The sequence below is a fragment of the Pantherophis guttatus genome, chromosome 12 (assembly GCF_059756535.1).
Source record: "Pantherophis guttatus breed Tessera chromosome 12, ASM5975653v1, whole genome shotgun sequence".
Taxonomy (NCBI): domain Eukaryota; kingdom Metazoa; phylum Chordata; class Lepidosauria; order Squamata; family Colubridae; genus Pantherophis; species Pantherophis guttatus.
Window position 1 is genome coordinate 22,206,736 of NC_142074.1, and position 21,125 is coordinate 22,227,860.

The following is a 21,125-nucleotide window of genomic DNA, read 5'->3' on the forward strand; positions in this document are numbered from 1 at the left end:
TGCAGATGTTTCATTACCCAGCTGGGGAACATCATCAGTGCTAGAAGGGAGTGGGGTTTGCAAAGAGGAGGAGAAGCGGGATTGTGGGGCCCTTATGGCTCTCTGAGTATGGCTGTTTTCTTGGAGACATTTCACTACCCAACTAAATGTCTATGGAGATTCTCAGTCGTCCAGGTAATGGTTATTCTAAAGGCGCTTTTTTTTTCAAGAAGCAACTGGACTTTGGCACTACCCAACTAGTTGACAACTTCAGAGGTTGAAGGGAAGTGAGGTTTGCAAAAAGGAAGAGAAGATGGGGGGAGGAAGAGGACTGTGAGGTCCTTGGTGCTCTCTTAGTGTAGTTACCCTTGCAGGCATTTCATTACCCAACCAGGTAACAAATTCAGTGGTGAAAGGAGTGGGTTTTGCTCTTTGTTTAAGACCAGAACAGACCCTCTCCAGCAGCCAGTATCCAGATAAGCAGGGATTAAGACCAGACAAACAGTCAAGCGGAAACAATACCCTAATCACAGAAAGTGTTGTGGCTCCGTTACCTGAGCCTGTGTCATCGGCAGGAGAGGACTCCAAGAGTGAAGGAGAGGAGTTGGCAAGGCCTCCCTCTCCAGGACCCTCCTCTCTGGCAATGCCTTCGGTGTCCGCCGAAGGGCAAGAGATAGGGCCGCGGCCAAGCACATCCACGCAGCCACAGATGGACAGTGATGAGGGTAATGAGTCTTGGCTGGATCCACGCCAGCGTCACAGAGATAAGCGCGTGCAACAGAAGAAAGAGCGTGCCCGAGATTAGGCTGAGTCACTGGACCACACCCCACAGGATATAAAAGGGAGTGTGGTGGCCAGTCAAACCTTGTGACGAACAAAGCTGAAAGCTTCCACGCCATTGTGCATTGCCGGACTTTTTGTTATAGACTTTGCTGGATTATCTCTGGACTTGATGACTCCGTAATTATTGAGCTGTTTCTTTTGATGTACCAGGAGTAGGGAGAAGTTATCTCTCCTCTTCGTAAATAATAAACTCTTGGCAGGCAGCCACTAGGTTGTTGCCAAGTTCCGTTATCATAAGGAAAAGGATTTTGCCGGCTGGTTTGGTCTTTAACTCTTGAACGTCTGTTGGTGTGTGTGCGTGTGGTTGGGGACAGAACATCACTACCAAGGAGAAAACCACACTCCCACCAACACTGTCAGGACAAGCTACTGTATATAAATAGAGAGCACACATCACACTCATTAGCACTGACGATGTTACCTATTTGAGTAACTGAAACGTCTGCCAGAAAACGACCAAGCTCAGACAGCAGCGAGGACCCCAATAGTTCAATCCTGAGCTACAGATATTCTCTTCTCTCGTTACTTCGTAGAGCAAGTCAAGTTACTTCCTCTATGGTGTTGCCGTTGTCACAATACTTCACCTTCCCAATGATTTTTTTCCCCCTTTTTTTAAATTAAGAATCAGAACGGGATGAACTAATTAACACACGTCAAGGCAATTGTCCTCCCTGGTACATTAATGTTTAACACTGTCTGTATAATGTCAAGTTCTCGCATCTGACAATCTAGCATTAGCTGCAAGGTGCGAAGTTCTCCGAGATAAAAGTACTATTAGCGAGTGGGTTTTAGATGAGAAAAAAATCCTAGGTTTTGGTATCGAAACCTGTCTGGAAATTTTAAAAATATATCCTAGAGGAAGCAGGCTAGGTTACAGCTCGCTAAAATAATACTGGAAGGAACCTGGAATGCTGTAGATTTATTTCTTTTCTTTTTTTGGTACTATGTGCAGCTGATAAGGCAGAATATTTGATTTATTTTTTTTTCCTATTAAAGTAGAGAATTGCCTCCCAGCTGTTTCAGAAATCAGGTCTGAGGTTGGAAAGGAAGAGCAAGGATGGAAGCAACAGAGGCAGGGGGGAAAAAAAACTCAGGATCGATGAACTGTAATAAATGTTGAGTGAAAAGAAAGAAGGCGTTTTTAGAAAAAAGAAAAAAGCAGGGATGAAAAAACCAGCTTTTTCCCCCCTCACCTAAAAGCGTCGTCTTTGTTTTTCTCTAAATATTGCTTACGGTTCAAGGCAGCCTCCGTTGTTATCTTTTTGAGGAAACGTTTTCTCAGGTATGACTACAGTAGGTATCCCGTCAAAGGTAAAAGCCACACTGTTTCAGGAGGCTATTCTGATCCATCAATCAGAATAGAGCTGGGAGGGACCTTGGAGGTCTTCTAGTCCAACCCCCTGCTCAGTGGTGAAATCCAGATATTTTTACTACCGGTTCTGTGGGCGTGGCTTTGTGGGCGTGGTGTGGCTTGGTGGGCATGGCAGGGAAAGGATACTGCAAATCTACATTCCCTCCCCACTCCTGGGGGAAGGATATTGCAAAATCTCCATTCCCACCCCACTCCTGGGGGAAGGATATTGCAAAATCTCCATGCCCACCCCATCTGGGGCCAGCCAGAGGTGGTATTTACCAGTTCTCCGAACTGCTCAAAATTTCCGCTACCGGTTCTCCAGAACCTGTTGGATTTCACCCTTGCCCCTGCTCAAGCAGGAGAACCTATGACCATTATAGACAAATGAGGACCCAGATTATGGGGGCAATAAGCTTATTTTGTATAAATATACAAAAGTATGAAGGCTATTGCTTAACGCATTGTAAGCTGCCCTGAGTCTCCGGAGAAGGGCGGCATATAAATCAAATTAAAAAAAAAAAATTGTACTGCCCAGTCTCTTCTTAAAAACCTCCAGTGATGAACGATCCACAACTTCTGGTGGCAAGCCATTCCACGGGTTAATTGTCCTCACTGTTAGGAAGTTTCTCCTTAATTCCAAGTTGCTTCTCTCCTTGATTACGTTTCCATCCGTTGTTTCTTGTCCTGCTTCTGGTGCTTCGGAAAACTAAGTTGAGCCCTTCGCACGTCCCCCACTCCTATTTATGACTTATTTCGACCAGCTGCTGCGTCATGAACGCTACCAATAAAATAAAGCAATTTGCAAAAAAAAATTTAAACCGGCGGAGAGGCATAAAATGATCAATACGGTTCAAGAAATGAAACATAGGGAGGCTCTTTAAGAATTTAAGGCAGGCTAGACTGAGGGAGTCATTCTAGTAATTGGAACAAGGAAACTTTAACTCCGGAGGGAAATTAAAGTGGTGAAGCTACCGTATTTAAGTTGTTGACTCTTCAAAAGATGCAGAGCTGAAATGCAGGGACAAAAGAGGCCGATACTTTGAAAACAAGACGGCAGGAATATCATTAGAAGTGGACTTTTTTTTTTTTTTTTGCTTCAGTCAGTTTGGGTAATGGTACACACATTGTCTGCCTTCTATGAAATTTAGGGATATTTTTTCTGGATCCCCAAGAAACGTAGATAACTCAAGGAATTAGGAGCATGGCTGCAACCGTTTTTCTAATGGAAGATAATCTCTGTATTTATTATTTATTATATTATTTATTTTATTACTCATATTTCTATGCCGCCCACTCTCCGAGGACTCTGGGCGGCTTACACCAAAGACAGTATACTAAATAGCATATTTCCCCCAACAATCTGGGTCCTCATTTTACCCACCTCGGAAGGATGGAAGGCTGAGTCAACCTTGAGCTGGTGAGATTTGATCCGCTGATCTGCTGAACTAGCAGTCAGCTGAAGTAGCTGCAGTACTGCACTCTAACCACTGCGCCACCTCGGCTCCATAGCTCGAGGTTGAACTGTGGAGCCCTTGGTGGTCTCTGAGCTTGGTAATCTGCCTTACCGACATTTAATTACCTGACTAGGTAACCTCATCAGGGCTAGTGAGGGTGGGATTTGCTCTCTGTTTAAAACCAGAACGTATCCACTCCAGCAGCTGACACCCAGATAAGCAGGGATGGACACCAGACAAACAATCAGGCAGAAAACAATACCTTGATCTGGATTTAGATTTCCCATGGAATTAAGAGCATGGCTGCACCAATTTTTCTAATGGAAGATAATCTCTGTAGCTCAGGGTTGAATTGTGGAGGCCTTGGTGGTCTCTGAGCTTGGTAATTTCCTTGCAGACATTTCATTACCTGACAAGGTAACCTCATCACGGCTAGTGAGGGTGGTGTTGTTTAAGACCAGAATACATGCTACCCAGCAGCCAACACCCAGATAAGCAGGGATTAATGCCAGACAAACAATCAAGCAGAAAACAATATCCTGATCTAGGAGCTACCAAGGAAGACATTTCATTACCTGACTAGGTAACCTCACAAGTGCTAGTGAGGGTGGGGTTTGCTCTCTGTTTAAACCCAGAGCACATCCATTCCAGTAGCCAGCACCCAGATAAGCGGGGATTAACACCAGACAAACAATCAAGCAGAAAACAATACCCTGATCAAGGAAGACATTTCATTACCTGACTAGGTAACCTCATCAGTGGTAGAAGGAAGTGGGGTTTGCTCCTTGTTTAAACCAGAACACATCCACTCCAGCAACCAACATCCAGATAAGCAGGGATTAATGCCAGACAAACAATCAAGCAGAAAACAGTACCCTGATCTAGGAACTACCAAGGAAGACATTTCATTACCTGACTAGGTAGCCTCATCAGCGCTAGTGAGGGTGCGGTTTGCTCCAGTGGTAAAATCCAATTTTTTTTTACTACTGGTTCTGTGGGCATGGCTTGGTGGGCATGGTGTAGATTGGTGGGCGTGGCTTGGTGGGCATGGCAGGGGAAGGATAGTGCAAAATCCCCATTCTCTCCCCACTCCTGGGGGAAGGATATTGTAAAATCTCCATTCCCACCCCACTCTGGGGCCAGCCAGAGGTGGTATTTGCCGGTTCTCTGAACTGCTCAAAATTTCTGCTACCGGTTCTCTAGAACCTGCTGGATTTCACCTCGTTGATTTTTTTTTTAATTTGATTTATATGCCGCCCTTCTCCGGAGACTCAGGGCGGTTTACAATGCGTTAAACAATAGCCTTCATACTTTTGTATATTTATACAAAGTCAGCTTATTGCCCCCACAAACTGGGTCCTCATTTTACCTACCTTAGAAAGGATGGAAGGCTGAGTCAACCTTGAGCCTGGTGAGATTCGAACTTACAGTAATTGCAGACAGCTGGTGTTAATCGCAATGCGTTTAGTCTGCTGAGCCACCAGGCCCTTGAATAAATAGGGAGCAAATAGGGTTTGCTCCCTATTTAAGACCAGAACACATCCACTCCAGCAGCCAACATCCAGATAAGCAGGGATTGACACCAGACAAACAATCCATCAGAAAACTATTCCCCGATCTAGGAACTATCAAGGAAAAAAACCAGCTGGGTAGGGAAACACACGATAGGCTTCATTTTTGTTTCCCCTGCCAGCTACATCACGGAGATCAGAGGGCCCAAGCAACAGATGCCATCATCTATTTATAGGAAGCTGCAGCTCTGGGATTGCAGCCTGACGATAGAAGGGGCAAGCTCAGGCTTGCCTCGGCGGGAACAAACAGTCCGTATTTTTGGATGGCAGTCAACATCTGGAAATGTTATCTAACCAGTTATTTATGAAAGCGTTCCTCTCCTTATGTCAGCTGGAAAGCTTTCCCTGCGAGGTTTGCCAATTCATATAAACCACACCGCCCCTGACTTTGAGCTTCAGATTGAAATAGGTGGCGATAATAGAGAGAGAAAGAGAGAGAAAAAAGAGGGATGTGCAAAGAAGGAAAATAAGCTCGTAAGGATCTTGGTGTCTTCTCCTGTCTCATCCTGCTGGAGGTGTAGTTACATTTTAGGAAGGGAGATGGGATCTCCAATCAAGAAAATAGCTGTTCTGACCTAGACTTCCCAAAAGCACGAAGCCGACTCCTCATCCCGATGAAACCCCTTTTTTATTTAGTTTAAAGGGAATTCCTCTCCAGCAAAGTCCCGGCCAACAGTCTTTCCAGAGATTTCACAACTACAGACCTTTATCAGGCTTGGAGAGTTGCCAGGCCGATATCTTCCAAATGCCACTCTGTAGCAGACAAGACTTGGCAAGAAGTCAGGAACAGATCTTCACTCTAATGAATTGAACTCATCGTCTCCTGCAAACTCCCCTCCCCTTTCGCTCCTCTTTATTCCCTATGGGAGGGGCCATTCACTGTCCATCTGTGGCTTTACTCCTGAGTCAACCTTTGTTCCTTAGCTGTTCCCTTCTCCTGGCAACTCTACGCATGCACACACTGGGAACAGGCGCCAGCTGTTCTTCTATCCCAATGATGTCCGACTATGAAGGCAGCTGATAACTGTCAATCAGCCCTGGCCCCATCTTTGCCTCCGATGCAGAGCACTCGTCAGAGCCTTCCCCAGACTCCAGGACTGGCCCATGTTCCTCCTCAACCTCCTCACTGTCTGAATCTGCCACCAGCTCTGCTGGTCACTACTGGGCCACACACCAGGGACACTTGTAAATAACTAAGGGCAGTGGATGTTCATCTTTGTAGTTGCTTCAATAAATCCTGGAAATGGTCCTTTGGTAAGAGAGATTGGAATCCACTCTGTCTGAGAATTTATGGCTCCTCTGCCACCAGAGACACTTACTTGGTTGGTTGGTTGGTTGGTTGGTTGAGTTGATGAGTGAGTGGGTGGGTTGGTTGGTTGGTTGGTTGGTTGGTTGGTTGGTTGGGTTGGGTTGGTTGGTTGGTTGGGTTGGTTGGTTGGTTGGTCAGTTGGTTGAGTTGCTGAGTGAATGGGTGGGCGGGTGGGTGGGTTGGTCGGTTGGGTTGGGTTGGGTTGGGTTGGGTTGGGTTGGGTTGGTTGGTTTGGTTGATTGGTCGGTCAGTCAATTGGTTGGTTGAGTTCATGAGTGAGTGGGTGGGTGGTTTGGTTGGTTGGTTGGTCGGTCGGTTGGTTGGTTGGTTGGTTGGTCAGTTGGTTGAGTTGATAAGTGAATGGGTGGGTGGGTGGGTGGATGCGTTGGTTGGTTGGTTGGGTTGGATTGGGTGGGTGGGTTGGGTTGGGTTGGGTTGGGTTGGGTTGGGTTCGGGTTGGTTGGTTGGTTGGTTTGGTTGGTTGGTTGGTCGGTCAGTCGGTTGGTTAGTTGAGTTGATGAGTGAGTGGGTGGGTGGTTTGATTGGTTGGTTGGTTGGTTGGGTAGGTAGGTTGGTTGGTTGGTTGATCAGTTGGTTGAGTTGATGAGTGAATGGGTGGGTGGTTTGGTTGGTCGATTGTTTTTTCTATTTCAGTTTGACTCTGGGTGGCTTACAACACGGAACATCTACAATTAAAAACTCTACAATTTAAATCTCTACAATTAAAAAAGTCTACCCTTTAAAAAAATAAAAATTTAAAAACATTTTAAAACAATAAACAATAAGAAAAACCGTAGAAAGCATTAAAACGTCAAAATCGAGGTACACACGAGAGCCAAGATATTTGGCTGCTTAACAATATAGCCAGGAAATAAACATACACACACACACACACACAAACACACACACATCCCTTCTTTATTCTGTGTTAAGTACATTAGCCTTCTACCTAGTTAAGTATATATCATTTCCACCCCTGTGAAAGCCTTGGAAGCAGAATTTGAAAAGGACCCACAATGTGGCTCCAGGTATACATGTAAGACATATGTCCAGGCTAAAAAAATTGCACAAGATTGTAATTCTTCTTGTTATCAGATGGAGCCTTCGCTGCGAATACCAGAAATAGGAGGAAAAAATTACTATTGCCAACAGCTTCCCGTGAAGAGAGCCATTTATTCAGCCCTTTCTTCCCCACTTGTCTTTGTTTTTGTGGTTTTACTTTTTTTTCTTCTTTTTAACAAAAAGCTCCATTAACTGTTTCTTTCTTTCTTTTTTTTCCCCTTCTAAAAGCTTATCTTCAATCCAATCAGGTGATGGGCTGGGGCGAAAAAGCAATTGAACTGCGTGCTGTGGAAACGGGATGTCTGGAAGGCGTGTTTATGCATAAGAAAGCCCAGAAGCTGAAATTTCTCTGCGAAAGAAATGATAAGGTATATGGTGCAGAAGTTGGGAGGTGGTGGGAGGAGAGATTCATCCACCCCTTGCCTCAGAAAGGAGTCTGGTGTTTTTAGTTGTGCTCCTAGAAGAGAGACGAGGCATCTTCTGGTTGAAGAACCTTCTGAGAACCTTCCGAGAATCTTGATAGAACACTAGATTTCCCCCACATTGTAGTTTATGCAGATGTTGGGAGGGGTGGTAGGGAATTCATCCACCCCTTGCTCCAGAAGAGGAGTCTAGTGTTTTTAGTTGTGCTCCTAGAAGAGAGGCAGAAGGTCTTCTGGTTGAAGAACCTTCTGAGAACCTTGATGGCAGACTAGATTTCCCCCACATTGTAGTTTATTGGGAAGGGTGAGAGGCAATTCATCCACCCCTTGCTCCAGAAGAGAAGTCTGGTGCTTTTACTTGTGCTCCTAGAAGAGAGGCAGAAGGTCTTCTGGTTGAAGAACCTTCTGAGAACCTTGATGGCAGACTAGATTTCCCCCACATTGTAGTTTATTGGGAAGGGTGAGAGGCAATTCATCCACCCCTTGCTCCAGAAGAGAAGCCTGGTGCTTTTACTTGTGCTCCTAGAAGAGAAAGACAGAAGGTCTTCTACTTGAAGAACCTTCTGAGAATCTTGATGGAAGACTAGATTTTCCCCACATTGTAGTTTATTGGGAAGGGTGAGAGGCAATTCATCCACTCCTTGCTCTAGAAGAGGAGTCTGGTGTTTTTAGTTGTGCTCCTAGAAGAGAGGCAGAAGGTCTTCCAGTTGAAGAACCTAATGACAATCTTGTTCAAAGATTGAGTTTTCCCCCCATATTGTCTAGGGAGCAAGGTGGCTCATTGGGTTAGGACACTGGGCTGACAATTGGCAGGCTTGTGTTCGAGACCCGGTTGTCGCTACAGGCTAGCTAGGGCAAGCTCCTGTCATACACTCCAGCTCTTGCCGACCCAGTAGTTTGAAAGTGGATGACCTCAAGTAGATAAATGGGTACCACTTCGGTGGGCAACTTCATGGGGTTGTGGAAGACACCAGCTGGGAAAACCCTTGGTGGAGATTGCTCCTCACCCCACAAGCGTTGTTAGATCTTTGGGAAATGTCCTCCATTTGTTGACCAAAAGGGATAAATATACTGTATTTTTCAGAGTATAAGGCACACATACACCCCTAAAAGAGGGTGGAAATGTTGATGCATCTTATACACCGAATACAGCCATTTTTGGCCTCCCCAAACTCCACCCCACGCATCCTGTTTTCGCCAAAAACAGGCCCGTTTTTCGTGAAAACGGGACGCGCAGAGTGTTTGGGAGGCCTGCAGAGTGCTCCTGGGGCCCGGGGAGGGCAGAAACCGGATGTGGGGAGGCCAAAAACTTTTTTTTTTATTGTTTTCCTCTTTGAAATCTTGGTGTGTCTTATACTCCGGTGCATTTTATAGTCCAAAAAATACGATACATCTCATTTCATTGTAGCTCTGGTGGCCTTTTCACAGCAATCTCTCTTTGAGCAGAGTAACCCCTAAAAATGGCATTTCCCCCCCCCCCCTTGTGTTCAATGCTCTAAGCTTCCTATAAGGAAGAAAAACGCCGAAAGATCAGTAGCAATTAACTGAAAACCGTATCTCAGGTTTTCAAATATTTGTAATTATTTGCCTTAGGCAATGTCCTTCCAGAAACAGGGAGGGGGGAAAAAAACATAAGCAGAAGGCCAAAGACACAATCAGATGATGATTAACATATCGAACAAGCCGAAATGAAAAGGCCTCAACGCTGCCAAAGTTTCAGATTGGGATTTATTTGCAAATATTTAGGTTAAGCGGAAACAAACCGCAGACGTGCTAACTGCACATAAGCAACGTTGGCAGTCAGGTCTATACAAACAAGACTTCACGTAGAAGTTTTCATTTTTTAGCACCTCTTACGCCGGCCAAGAATCCTGTTTGAAAGTCTGGCTGTATTCAGCAATCATAATACAGGTAGTCCTCGGACTTACAACATATTTATGACAGTCGGAGTGTGTCTCGGGGGGGTCAGGGGAAATCCCCTTTGGCGATTTCAATGGGGAAGTCAATGGGGAAGCCAGATTCGCTTAACAACGGGTTACTAACTTGACAATTGGCGGTTCGAATCCTTAGTATAGGTCTCCCGCGTGATAAAAAGGGGTTGGACTAGATGACCTCCAAGGTCCCTTCCAACTCTGTTACTGTTACCTGGGGCACGAACGGTTGTAAAATGGGGGCGAGGCCAGTGGTGAAATCTAAAATTTGTTACTACCGGTTCTGTGGGTGTAGCTTGGTCGGGGGGGGGGGTGTAATGTGACTGGGTGGGCGTGGCCAATTTTTTTTTTCTTTTAAAACCATTTTTACTACAACCTCTTCGGCAAAGAGGTTGTTAAAAAAAGGCTTTCAAAAGGCTCTGACGATCTCAGTTGAGTTGCCTGATCGGCAGAGGCTTTTTTTTCTTTTAAAAGCCTCTGTCGATCAAGCAACTCAGCTTGGATCGTCAGAGGCTTTTAAAAGAAAAAACGCCTCTGCCGATCAGGCAACTCAGCTGGGATCGTCAGAGGCTTTTAAAAGCATTTTTTTCTACAACCTCTGAAGAGGCTACAGAAAAGATGCTTTTAGAAGCCTCTGACGATCCCAGCTGAGCCGCGCGATCATCAGAGGCTTTTTTTTTTTTTACTTTTAAAAGTATTTTTTCGGCCGAAGAGGTTGTAGAAAAAATGCTTTTAAAAATTAAAAGAAAAAGCCTCTGATGATTGTGCGGCTCAGTTGGGCATGTGGGAGGTGGGCGCAGGGATTTTTGGTACCGGTTCTCCAAACCACCCGCCTCCATCGCTACCGGATCAGGCGATCCGATCTGAACCAGGAGCATTTCACCCCTGGGCGAGGCTCATTTAACAAATGTCTCACTTTAGCAATGTAAATTCTGGGCTCAGTTGTGGGTGTAAGTTGAGAACTGCCTGTATTTTCGATGGTAACACTTTGGATCAAAGTGTTCATGTTTATGCATTTTGGTTTAAATGAAGCCGGCTTCATGTTTATGCATTCTGAAGTCCATGCACTGTTATCAAGTTATGCTCAATATTTTCTTTTTTAGAGTGACACTTTTCTTATCTCTCTCTCTTCCCCGCAAGGTATTTTTTGCATCGGTTCAGTCTGGTGGCAGCAGCCAAATTTACTTTATGACGCTGGGCCAAAACATCCTGTTCAACTGGTAAATGACTTTGGAATGAAGGAAGCGAATATTTGACTTTCCCAATTTCTACGAGCCATCTAAAGCTTAAGCCCATTTCAGAAGTTGCCCCCCCCTTCCCCTGCTCGTTCCTGCAACGAAAAGGAAAAGAAAACCCCGCGATCCTCGCCGAATGGCCTTCCATTGCGGATGGTACACAATTCTTGCAAGTGTATTGTTTAAAATTTGCACCCATTTTGGGGGGTTTGGGGTTTGTTTTTTTAAAAAAAAAAGAAAGCGTTTTTGCAAAGCAGAATGGCCCCATGGAAACCAAGAGTTTTACAAAGTATGCACAGAGTTGTTCTGGGGGATTTATTTTTATTTTTTTTGCACAAAGATTGTAATGTTGTTTTGTTCGACATTCAGGCAAGAGGGTGGGGGGGGCGTTTGGAGTGAAACCAGGCGCCCAGTTAGGCATATTCCGTGCGAGGGGGAAGACAAAAAAAACCATTGAATGGCTAAATTGACAGTAAACAGTAACAGAGTTGGAAGGGACCATGGAGGTGATATGGCTTGGTGGGCGTGGCAGGGGAAGGATACTGTAAACTCTACATTCCCTCCCCAGTCCAGGGGAAGGATACTGCAAAATCCCCATTTCCTCCCGATCAGCTGGGACTCGGGAGGCAGAGAATAGATGGGGGCGGGGCCAGTCAGAGGTGGTATTTACCGCTTCTCCAAACTACTCAAAATTTCCACTACCGGTTCTCCAGAACTGGTCAGAACCTGCTGAAACCCAACTCTGGTCCAACCTCTTGCTCAAGCGGGAGATCTATACTAGGGATTCGAACCGCTGAACTGCCGACCTTTCTGACCGACAAGCTCAGCGTCTTAGCCACTGAGCCACCTAGCCTGGCCGTTAGTTTGGTAGGGTTTCCCTGTTTTTCCAAAGCTTGCTTTCTCGGGTAGATCTGCCTTCTTTCCTGAACGCCTGAGTAACGTCTTTGTTTGCCGAGAGATTTCACAGCCCTTGTGAAGCAGTCATTCATGGCAGAACGAATTTCTCTACGGGGAGAAATTCCCAGAGGAAGTCTATGTTCTCAGCAGTTTGAAGCTAGAAGTGTCCTTGGGGATACCAACACCCTGGCTTCTAACCGATTTAGCAATTGTTTATTCTTAAGTACAGTCTCTTCTCGTGCGTGCGACTCCATCCGATTTCTAAGGATGTTCTAAACCGTCAGAGGGGGAAAAAGTCCTCAAGAAAGTAAGACCACATCTAGAATCCTGCATCCAGTTTTGGTCACCACAACTATAAAAAAGATGTGGACAGTCTAGAAAGAGTGCAGAGAAGAGCAACCAGGATGATTAGGGGACTGGAGGCCAAAACATACGATGAACGGTTGCAGGAACTCGGCATGGCTGGTCTAGTGAAGAGAAGGACCAGGGGAGACAGGATAGCAGTCTTCCAATATTTGAGGGGCTGTCACAGAGAGGAGTGGGTCAAGCTATTTTCCAAGGCACCTGAAGGCCAGACAAGGAATAATAGATGGAAACTGACCAAGGAGAGATTCAACCTAGAAATAAGGAGAAATTTCCTGACAGTGAGAACCATCAACCCATGGAACAGAAGTTGCCTTCGGAAGTTGTGGGAGCTTCATCACTGGAGGCTTTCAAGAAGAGACTGGACTGCCATCGGTCAGAAATGGTGTAGGGTCTCCTGCTCGGGTGGGGGGTTGGACTAGATGACCTACAAGGTCCCTTCCAATTCTGTTAATCTGACTAAGTTCCCCGCTCATCTTTAGTTGCTCGAGCGGTCCTTAATATTTGAAACAGACGATTCCCACCCATCTGGCGATTTAGGCCTTTCCAGTCGTTTAATTCTTAGATCTCAATGGAGAACTTCCATTTAAGCATGATGTTCCCTAATGGCAGTGACCACCGTCCCTCTCAAAATGAGGTCTAAAAAGGCCACGGCGGGCTTCTAACTGGAATGATCACAACGTCCCTTAATCTCACTGGGACTTAGCTGAAGCGAGAGATCCTTTCTTGAAGCTAAGTTACCTTTTTTTAAAAAAAAATAAATAAAAATCAGGTATTTTATATCAGTTAACGACTCATGGACAGGACATAGGAGCCGTCTCCGAATGACACGCTGTGTTTTTCCACCATAGTCTTATATTCTCAGGGTTTGCAATTCGGGTTGTACGATTTCTCAGGTTTGCAAGACTTCGCTACAGTTTGTACAACCCGTTGGGAAAACGCAAGGCACAATTTTTTTATTATTATTATTTTTTTAAGGGGATGAATACTTTCTACCAAATTATTTTTATCCAAGGGAGAAGCGTTAATACCTGAGGACTGTGGGAGAAAGGTGGGGCGTGCGAAGGATTTAAAGAAGCCCTGGATTAAATTCCAGCATGAAATTGCCATCAGAATTATTATTATTTTTTTCCTGAGGAAAGCTTGTGTGTTACGTGAGTTGTGGGGTTGCGTTCCCTAGATTTCCAATTAAACGCATATCCGAGAACCGGGCTGCGAATCTTGTCCCTCTTCAAGTCTCTGGAGAAACAATCATTGTTCAGTGGAATAAAGGCTGTTAGAGGAAGAGCCGATTGTTATACTCCTATAAAGACATAATATTTTGGAAAAGGAATTGGGAACGCAACACTTCTAAAATCGGGTTGTATTCCCAATGTCTAGCCATCGGGGGAGTTTATCCAGGGGTGGGCTTCAAAAATTTTAGCAAAGGGTTCTCTGCCCGGTTGCTGGGTAGATGTGGCCATGGTGGGTGTGGCCTAATCGGCCTCCTGCACCACAGCATGGGAGTGTTTTTGCCCTCCCCAGGCTCCAGAGGCTTTCCTTGAGTGTCCAGGAGGGCGAAAATGGCCTCCCCAGGCTCCGGAGGCCCACTGGAGGCTGGAAACGGGAGTTTCCGGCCTTCCCGATCTTCCGGTAGGCCCATTTTTCACCCTCCCCGAGCCTCCGGGTGCACCCTGCACTTACCTGCATCCAAAACGGGCCATGTGGGGACTCCGGGGAAGGGAAGGGTGGACGGGGCGGGGCTAGCCAAGAGTGGGATTTGGGGGTTAGGGTTAGGGTTAGGATTAGGGGGGTGTTTTTGCCCTCCCCAGGCTGAGGCTTTCCTCGAGCACATAAAAAATGCAAGTAGAAAAAATAGGGACCCCCTTTGGTGGGAAGGGAACAGCGTTCCGTGTGCCTTTGGCGTTGAGTCATGCCGGCCACATGACCACGGAGACGTCTTCGGACAGCGCTGGCTCTTCGGCTTTGAAACGGAGATGAGCACCGCCCCCTAGAGTCGGGAACGACGAGCACGTATGTGCGAGGGGAACCTTTACCTTTATAACAACAAACCCATCTACCTTCCCCCTTGACTGTCCGGATGTGAAATTTGGCGAAAGATTAGGACACTTGCATTGTGTCCTAATGAATGTGTGCTCCATGGAAGGAAGACTGGGGTTGACACGATTTAGAAATGCCTTTTGTGTCACACAGTTGTGATAGGTAGTTAGGATGTGTGGTTAGCAGGGGTAGAATAGATTTTTCTGATTCTGGCTATCAGTCGAGTTCATTTGGAAGGGATGCCATTGATTTCTGGAGCTGATTGTTCTCGTAACGCGTGTTGCATTTCGCTTTAATAATAATTGAAAGCAGACCCAAAGAATAATACTTTATTAAAAAGCGAAAATGCTGGGGTAAAGGGGAATGGGGAGAAAACTAAGAGTCCTTGTACTGTATTCCATGCTTTTCCCCAAACCCGAAAGCACATTCCTGTGTCAGAGATAATAAGATTGAAAGAGAATAGGTGGAAACAGCTGCAATCTATCGCTTCAAAATTATTTGGCGTCTTTGTCCCCATGTTTAACATTCTCCTAGCGTTTTTTTTACTCAATAATAATAAAAAAAAAAGTGTAGAGTTTCTTGTTTTCCCAATGCTCAGATATTGGGAGGGCATGGAAACTGAAAAGTTGCAGTATTGATTTCCTCTGGAGACTTTGTCAGAGTAATTGGGTGGAAAAAAATCTTTCAGTCACTATTGTTTTTTATAACTTTATTTGTCCTATGCAGTGATGAAATCCAAAGTTTTTTTACTACCGGTTCTGTGGGCATAGCTTGGCGTGCATGGCAGGGAAAGGATATTGCAAAATCTCCATTCCCTCCCCACTCTGGGGCCAGCCAGAGGTGGCATTTGCCGGTTCTCGAACTATTCAAAATTTCTGCTACCGGTTCTCCTAACTACTCAAAATTTCCGCTACCGGTTCTCCAGAACCTGCTGGATTTCACTCCTGGTCCTATATATATTTGCCTTATGTATCTGGACAAAAACCAAGAGTAAACTTTCACAGAAAGAGGATCAAATGAAGATGGCTATCTAAAAAAATAAAATAAAAAATAGAATAATATATATTTAACTGAACGGTTGCAATAGTAGCTGAGCTGTTATCTCTGTGTGAACAGAAATCAGTATGCTCTGGGTAGGGAATTCTGGGAGTTGAAGTCCAAATATCTTAAAGGGCTGCCTGGGGAATTCTGGGAGTTGAAGTCCAGATATCTTAAAGGGCTGCCTGGGGAATTCTGGGAGTTGAAGTCCAGATATCTTAAAGGGCTGCCTGGGGAATTCTGGGAGTTGAAGTCCAGATATCTTAAAGGGCTGTCTGGGGAATTCTAACCAGTTTATTGAAACAAAATAAATAAATAAATAAATAAATAAATAAATAAATAAATAAATAAATAAATAAATAAATAAATAAATAACCAACCAACCCCCAGGGATGCAATTTCTTATTTTCAAAATCAGTTTATCTATTAAGCAGGCAGAATTGCCGCTCCATTTAGCACAACTTATATATTTCCCTTTCTGCTCATGCTTGGTTGCGCACTTCTCCAATCCGATGCCTTCCAGATGTTGGTAGGGCAGCAGTTCCCTGCTAGCTACCCGGACAGGCTGGGGAAGACTCCTCTGTTTGCAAAAAAAAAAAAAAAAGCAAAATAAATCCCAAGAAACTTCTATGCCCAGAAGCCCAACGATGAGTCCTGCATGCAAATCGACCATAAACCCATTTTTTTGTACGTTTACGGTGCCATGAGACTTAACTGTGAATTAACAACTCTGAAACTTAACACCCCCCAAATGTTTGGGGTTTTTTTTTCCCCCTGCTACTTTGCTAAATCACTACTCGAGGCTAGTTTTCGGGGAGCCATTAGCTCTAACGCAACAAAGCCCTTTCTTACTCCTAGTAAGTAAATAATTGGTATGACAGGTAAGGTAGGACTTTTGATGCCCGGCAAGTAGACAGGGAGGGAAAAGGGAGGTCGGTTTTTCTGGATCCGTTTAAAACAGAGCGAGAAGGGATTTTGTGCGTGCACCTGCCAGGGACACAGATGGTTGTCTCGACAGATGCTGTCCTGGCTGCATGCCGCAACATCCTCCACTTTGGAACAAGCAGGAGGACCGGTTTCTGAGCAAATACACATAAGGGGTGCAATGTGCCACTTGTTATTTCCCCACCGTTCGAAACTCAGTCCAGCAGCTGGGATTTAATCGAGTATGTTTTCCTGAGAAGAGTGCCATCAGATCATTTAATCTTTTAAAACAAAAAGACTCGTCCTCCTAGACTTTCCGGTAGTACGGGAATGAAGGGGGGGGGAGGATTTTATTTTTATTTATTTTTTTAAAAAATTGAAGTTTAGATTTTCATGGGAAGAGAGGAAATCATTTTAAATGCAGAATCGTCATTTTCTCTCTCTCTCACTCGCTCACTCACACACTCTCTCTTCTCTCTTTTTTTTCTTTCCCTCTTTCTCCCTTCTCTCTCTCTCCCTCTCTCTTTCCCTCTTTCTATTTTCTCTCTCTTTCTCTCTCCTTCTCTCCTCTTTAATCTTTTTCCCCCTCTCTCTTTCCCTCTTTCTTTCTCTCTCTTTCCCTCTTTCTCTTTTCTCTCTTTCTCTTTCTTTCTGTTTCTCTCTCCTTCTCTCCTCTCTTTAATCTCTCCCCCCTCTCTTTCCCTCTTTTCTTTCTTTCTCTCTCTTGTCTCTCTCTCTTCTCTCTCTCCTTCTCCCTTTAATCTCTCTCCCCACTCTCCCTCTTTCTCTTTCTCTTCTCTCTCTCTCATTCTTTTTCTCTCTCTCTCTCTTTCCCTTTCTCTTTTCTCTCTCTTTCTCTCTCCTTCTCTCCTCTCTTTAATCTCTCTCCCCTTCTCTCTTTCCCTCTTTCTCTTTCTCTCTTTCCCTTTCCCTCTCTCTCTTCTCTCTCTCCTTCTCCTTCTCCCTTTAATCTCTCTCATTCCCTTTTCTCTTTCTTTTTCTCTCTTGTCTCTCTCTCCTCCCTTTAATCTCTCTCCCACTCTCTCTCTCTTTCCCTCTCTTTCTCTTTTTTCTCTCTTTCTCTTCTCTCTTTCTCCTCTCTCTCTCCTTCTCTCCTTCTCCCTTTAATCTCTCTCCCCACTCTCCCTCTTTCTCTTTCTCTTCTCTTTCTCTTCTCTCTCTCTCCCTCTCTTTCTCTCTCTCTCTCTCTCTCTCTGATGAAAACGGTGTCATTCGCTTCTAAGCTTGTTGAATCCAAGCCTTAAATTAACAAGAAGTTCTGTTTTTGCTTCACCTTAATTACAAAATGCAGCACTGTGAAAAACAATCAAGATCAATAGTAGATAGTACCAAATAAATAAATAAACCCCAACAAGTGTTCCAAGAAATAATCAAGCAGATGAAATGCCACTGAGGGTATAAAGGAAGGTTAGAAGATTAAAAGGAAGGGGATGTTAGCAGGAAGCCAAATGAAGGAAAAGAGGACTGTTGCAATTCTAGATAGGCGTGGAAAGTACGTGGGATATATAGAGAGATATATATTGAGGAGGCTGGTGTTAAGGACTCGTAGCAATGTTTTCGATTATATTATCGTGCGGGGGGGGATTGCCCGGAGAGTGAAAAGATTTCAAAGCAATTGGTAACACTTAAATAAACATTTAGCCTTTCGAGACTTCAACGTATTCATTCCTAGTATTTTTGTTTATTCTTTTTTAAAGGTGATATATAGCACTAAGCAATGGTGTTATTTTGTATGAGGTTCTCGAGAGAGCAAAAATATCAGTAATATACTGTAACATGGATGGCCAAAGTCCCAACGATTCCTGAAATTTCCTTAATGTGTCAAAAGTCCTCGTAGTCCTCGACTTATAACAGTTTTTTTTTTTTTAATTTGATTTATATGCCGCCCTTCTCCGAAGACTCAGGGCGGCTTACAATGTGCTCAGCAATAGCCTTCATCCTTTTTTGTATATTTATACAAAGTCAGCTTATTGCCCCCACAAACTGGGTCCTCATTTCACCTACCTTAGAAAGGATGGAAGGCTGAGTCAACCTTGAGCCTTGGCGAGATTCGAACCCTGCAGTAATTGCAGGCAGCTGGTCTTAAGCAGCTTAATAACAGGGTGCCTTAAACCCCTGTACTACCAAGGCTCTTTTAGTTCATTTAGTGACCGTTTGAAATGACAACAGCACTGAAAAAGAAGTGACTTATGACCGTTTTTCACACTTACGACCGTTGTAGCACCCACCCACCCCCGTCAGGATCAAAATTCAAACAACTGACCCGTATTTATGACGGTCTCAGCGTCCCCGTGGTCCCGTGATTCCCTTTTGCGACCTTCTGACGAGCAAAGTCAAGGGGGAATCCAGATTCACTTAGCGACCGTCTGACTCACTTGACAATTGCAGCGATGCACTTAACAACGGGGCGAGAAAGGTCATAAAATGGGGCAAAACTCGCTTAACAACCGCCTCGCTTAGCAACAGAAATTCTGGGCTCAATTGTGGTCGTAAATCGAGGACTACCAGTAATAAGGCATTGACAGTATGGCTGCATTTAGCCTGCGAGTGGCTTTAGCCCAAATTTGTGCGTTTAAAGCAGTGGAACGTTTCTATGCTCTATGCACTATATATAAAATGAAATATTTTTTATGTCTGTGTGTGTACTATAACTTCGTCGTGTCAAAATTGTATATTTGAAAATAGAAAAAAAATAAAAAAATAAAGCAATATTCTGGAGAAAAAAATGGAAGCGTATCTTTTCAAACATGGTTATGCTGGTTTTTGTTTTTTTTTTTCCTTTTATAAAACGGTTGGAAAAAACTGAGCTGCGTCCTTGTTTTGCTGGCTTTTTCTCTTTTGTATCTCGCCTCAGCATTTTTGGAAGCCATAAATTGCGTGGAAGGTTTGGACCGAAGCATGAAATGTAAATAGAATAAATAATATATTGAGTTTGTCCTTGAAAGTTAACTCCGTGTGTATCCACAAAAGTCTTTTTTTTTTTTTTAACTTGATTTATATGCCGCCCTTCTCCGGAGACTCAGGGCGGCTTACAATGCGCTAAGCAATAGCCTTCATCCTTTTGTATATTTATACAAAGTCAGCTTATTGCCCCCACAAACTGGGTCCTCAATTTACCCACCTTAGAAAGGATGGAAGGCTGAGTCAACCTTGAGCCTCGTGAGATTCGAACCTGCAGTAATTGCAGGCAGCTGGTCTTAATAACAGGGTGCTTTAGACCACTGTACTACCAAGTCTTGCGATGTTGTGAAAGAAAGCGCCTTGCTTTCAGGGAAATTACTGAAATTACCTGCCCTCCCATACACCCAAACACACACACACAATACATACAGGTAAGTCCTCGACTTAACAACGGTTCATTTAGTGACCATTCCAAGTTACAACAGCACTGAAAATGTGACTCGTGACTATTTTTCCCACGTACGACTCTGGGATCCCCGTGATCATGTGAATTCAGACGCTTGGCCACTGCTTCGTACTTACGACGGCTGCAGTGTCCCAATGTCACGTGATCCCCTTTTGGCGACCTTTTGACGAGCGAAGTCAACGGGGAAAGCCAGACTCACTTAACAACCGGGTTACCGACTTATCGACGGCAGTGATGAACAAAAGTGGCAAGACGGATTGTAAAAACGGATTGACAAAAACTCACTGAGCAAACGTCTCACTTAGCAACAAAAATTTTGGGCTTCATTGTGGTCATAAGTCGAGGACCACCTGTGCTCCTTTGGAAGCGAAGAACAGACTAAAGCCAGGTACGATTACAACTTAACATTTCTTTGAAAAAAACAACAACATCAAATTATACCATAGCCAGCCCGCTGCCTGCCATACACATAAGAAGAGCTTATATGTGTAATTCTGTAAGCTGCATGGTTTTAACAAAGACACCAAGTACAGTGTTTAGAAATATTCCTTTATCTTCTGTGGCTCTGAGATGAAACTTGGCATTTTAATTTGATATCCCTGTTTGTTGGGATGACACCGGATCTGCTTTTTCAACGAGAAAAATTGCTCGGCGCTGAAATTGCTTCTCCGAGAAATATCGCGCAATTCAGTTTACAAAGCTCAGACGCTTTCTTACAAAACTGTATTTAAGTTAAATGAAACATGAGCAAACCTACCATTTATATAAAAATAAGGCTGTTCTCTGTGGATTCTCTGAACCCAGCCATAAATCAAAGTTCAGCCTGATCTCTTACAGTATCTTGTTAAAATGCTAACTGTATACAGTGCTGCTTATCAAAGCCACTAAGATGCGCTATCTAAGTGAATATCACAAAATGATATTTTAACAGTTATTTAGAGTTTCTTGTTATTTTGGAAACCGTGTTTTAAAAAAGCCACAACAGGGGAAAAAATAACAACACTGGCACTACCAAACCGTATTATGATTGGAAAGAGAAGCCGTTTTTCTAGATTAGCTAAAAGTTTTATATTTTATATAAAATATAAATTTTACTATATTTTATATAGTATATTTTATGTAGTGGCGTGCGTACATTGGATGTTTAAATATAAACAGCATATTTATAAGGTGAGGATATCTTTATTCTACATTTGAATACTCAAAATGGTGAAAATGAATAGGCTAGGATGAGAATAGATTCTTATAAGTTTGTTTCGCTGGGCTTGGAACTGGGGCGAGGGCTTTTATGTTATTAAATAGGACAGAAAGGAAA

At 44.0% G+C, this 21,125-nt stretch overlaps 1 protein-coding gene across 3 annotated transcripts in view; it reads left to right on the plus strand.

Annotated features, from left to right (window-relative positions):
• NRK (Nik related kinase) overlaps nucleotides 1-13,527 on the plus strand; it is a 110,273-nt gene extending 96,746 nt beyond the window's left edge. For all 3 annotated transcript variants that reach the window (XM_087877714.1, XM_087877715.1, XM_087877716.1), the window contains 2 exons: nucleotides 7,801-7,940; nucleotides 11,066-13,527. In XM_087877714.1, the coding sequence (XP_087733840.1) occupies nucleotides 7,801-7,940; nucleotides 11,066-11,149 (224 nt within the window). In that variant the 3' untranslated portion in view covers nucleotides 11,150-13,527. The remainder of the gene's footprint in view (nucleotides 1-7,800; nucleotides 7,941-11,065) is intronic.
• Nucleotides 13,528-21,125: the final 7,598 nt, after the last annotated feature.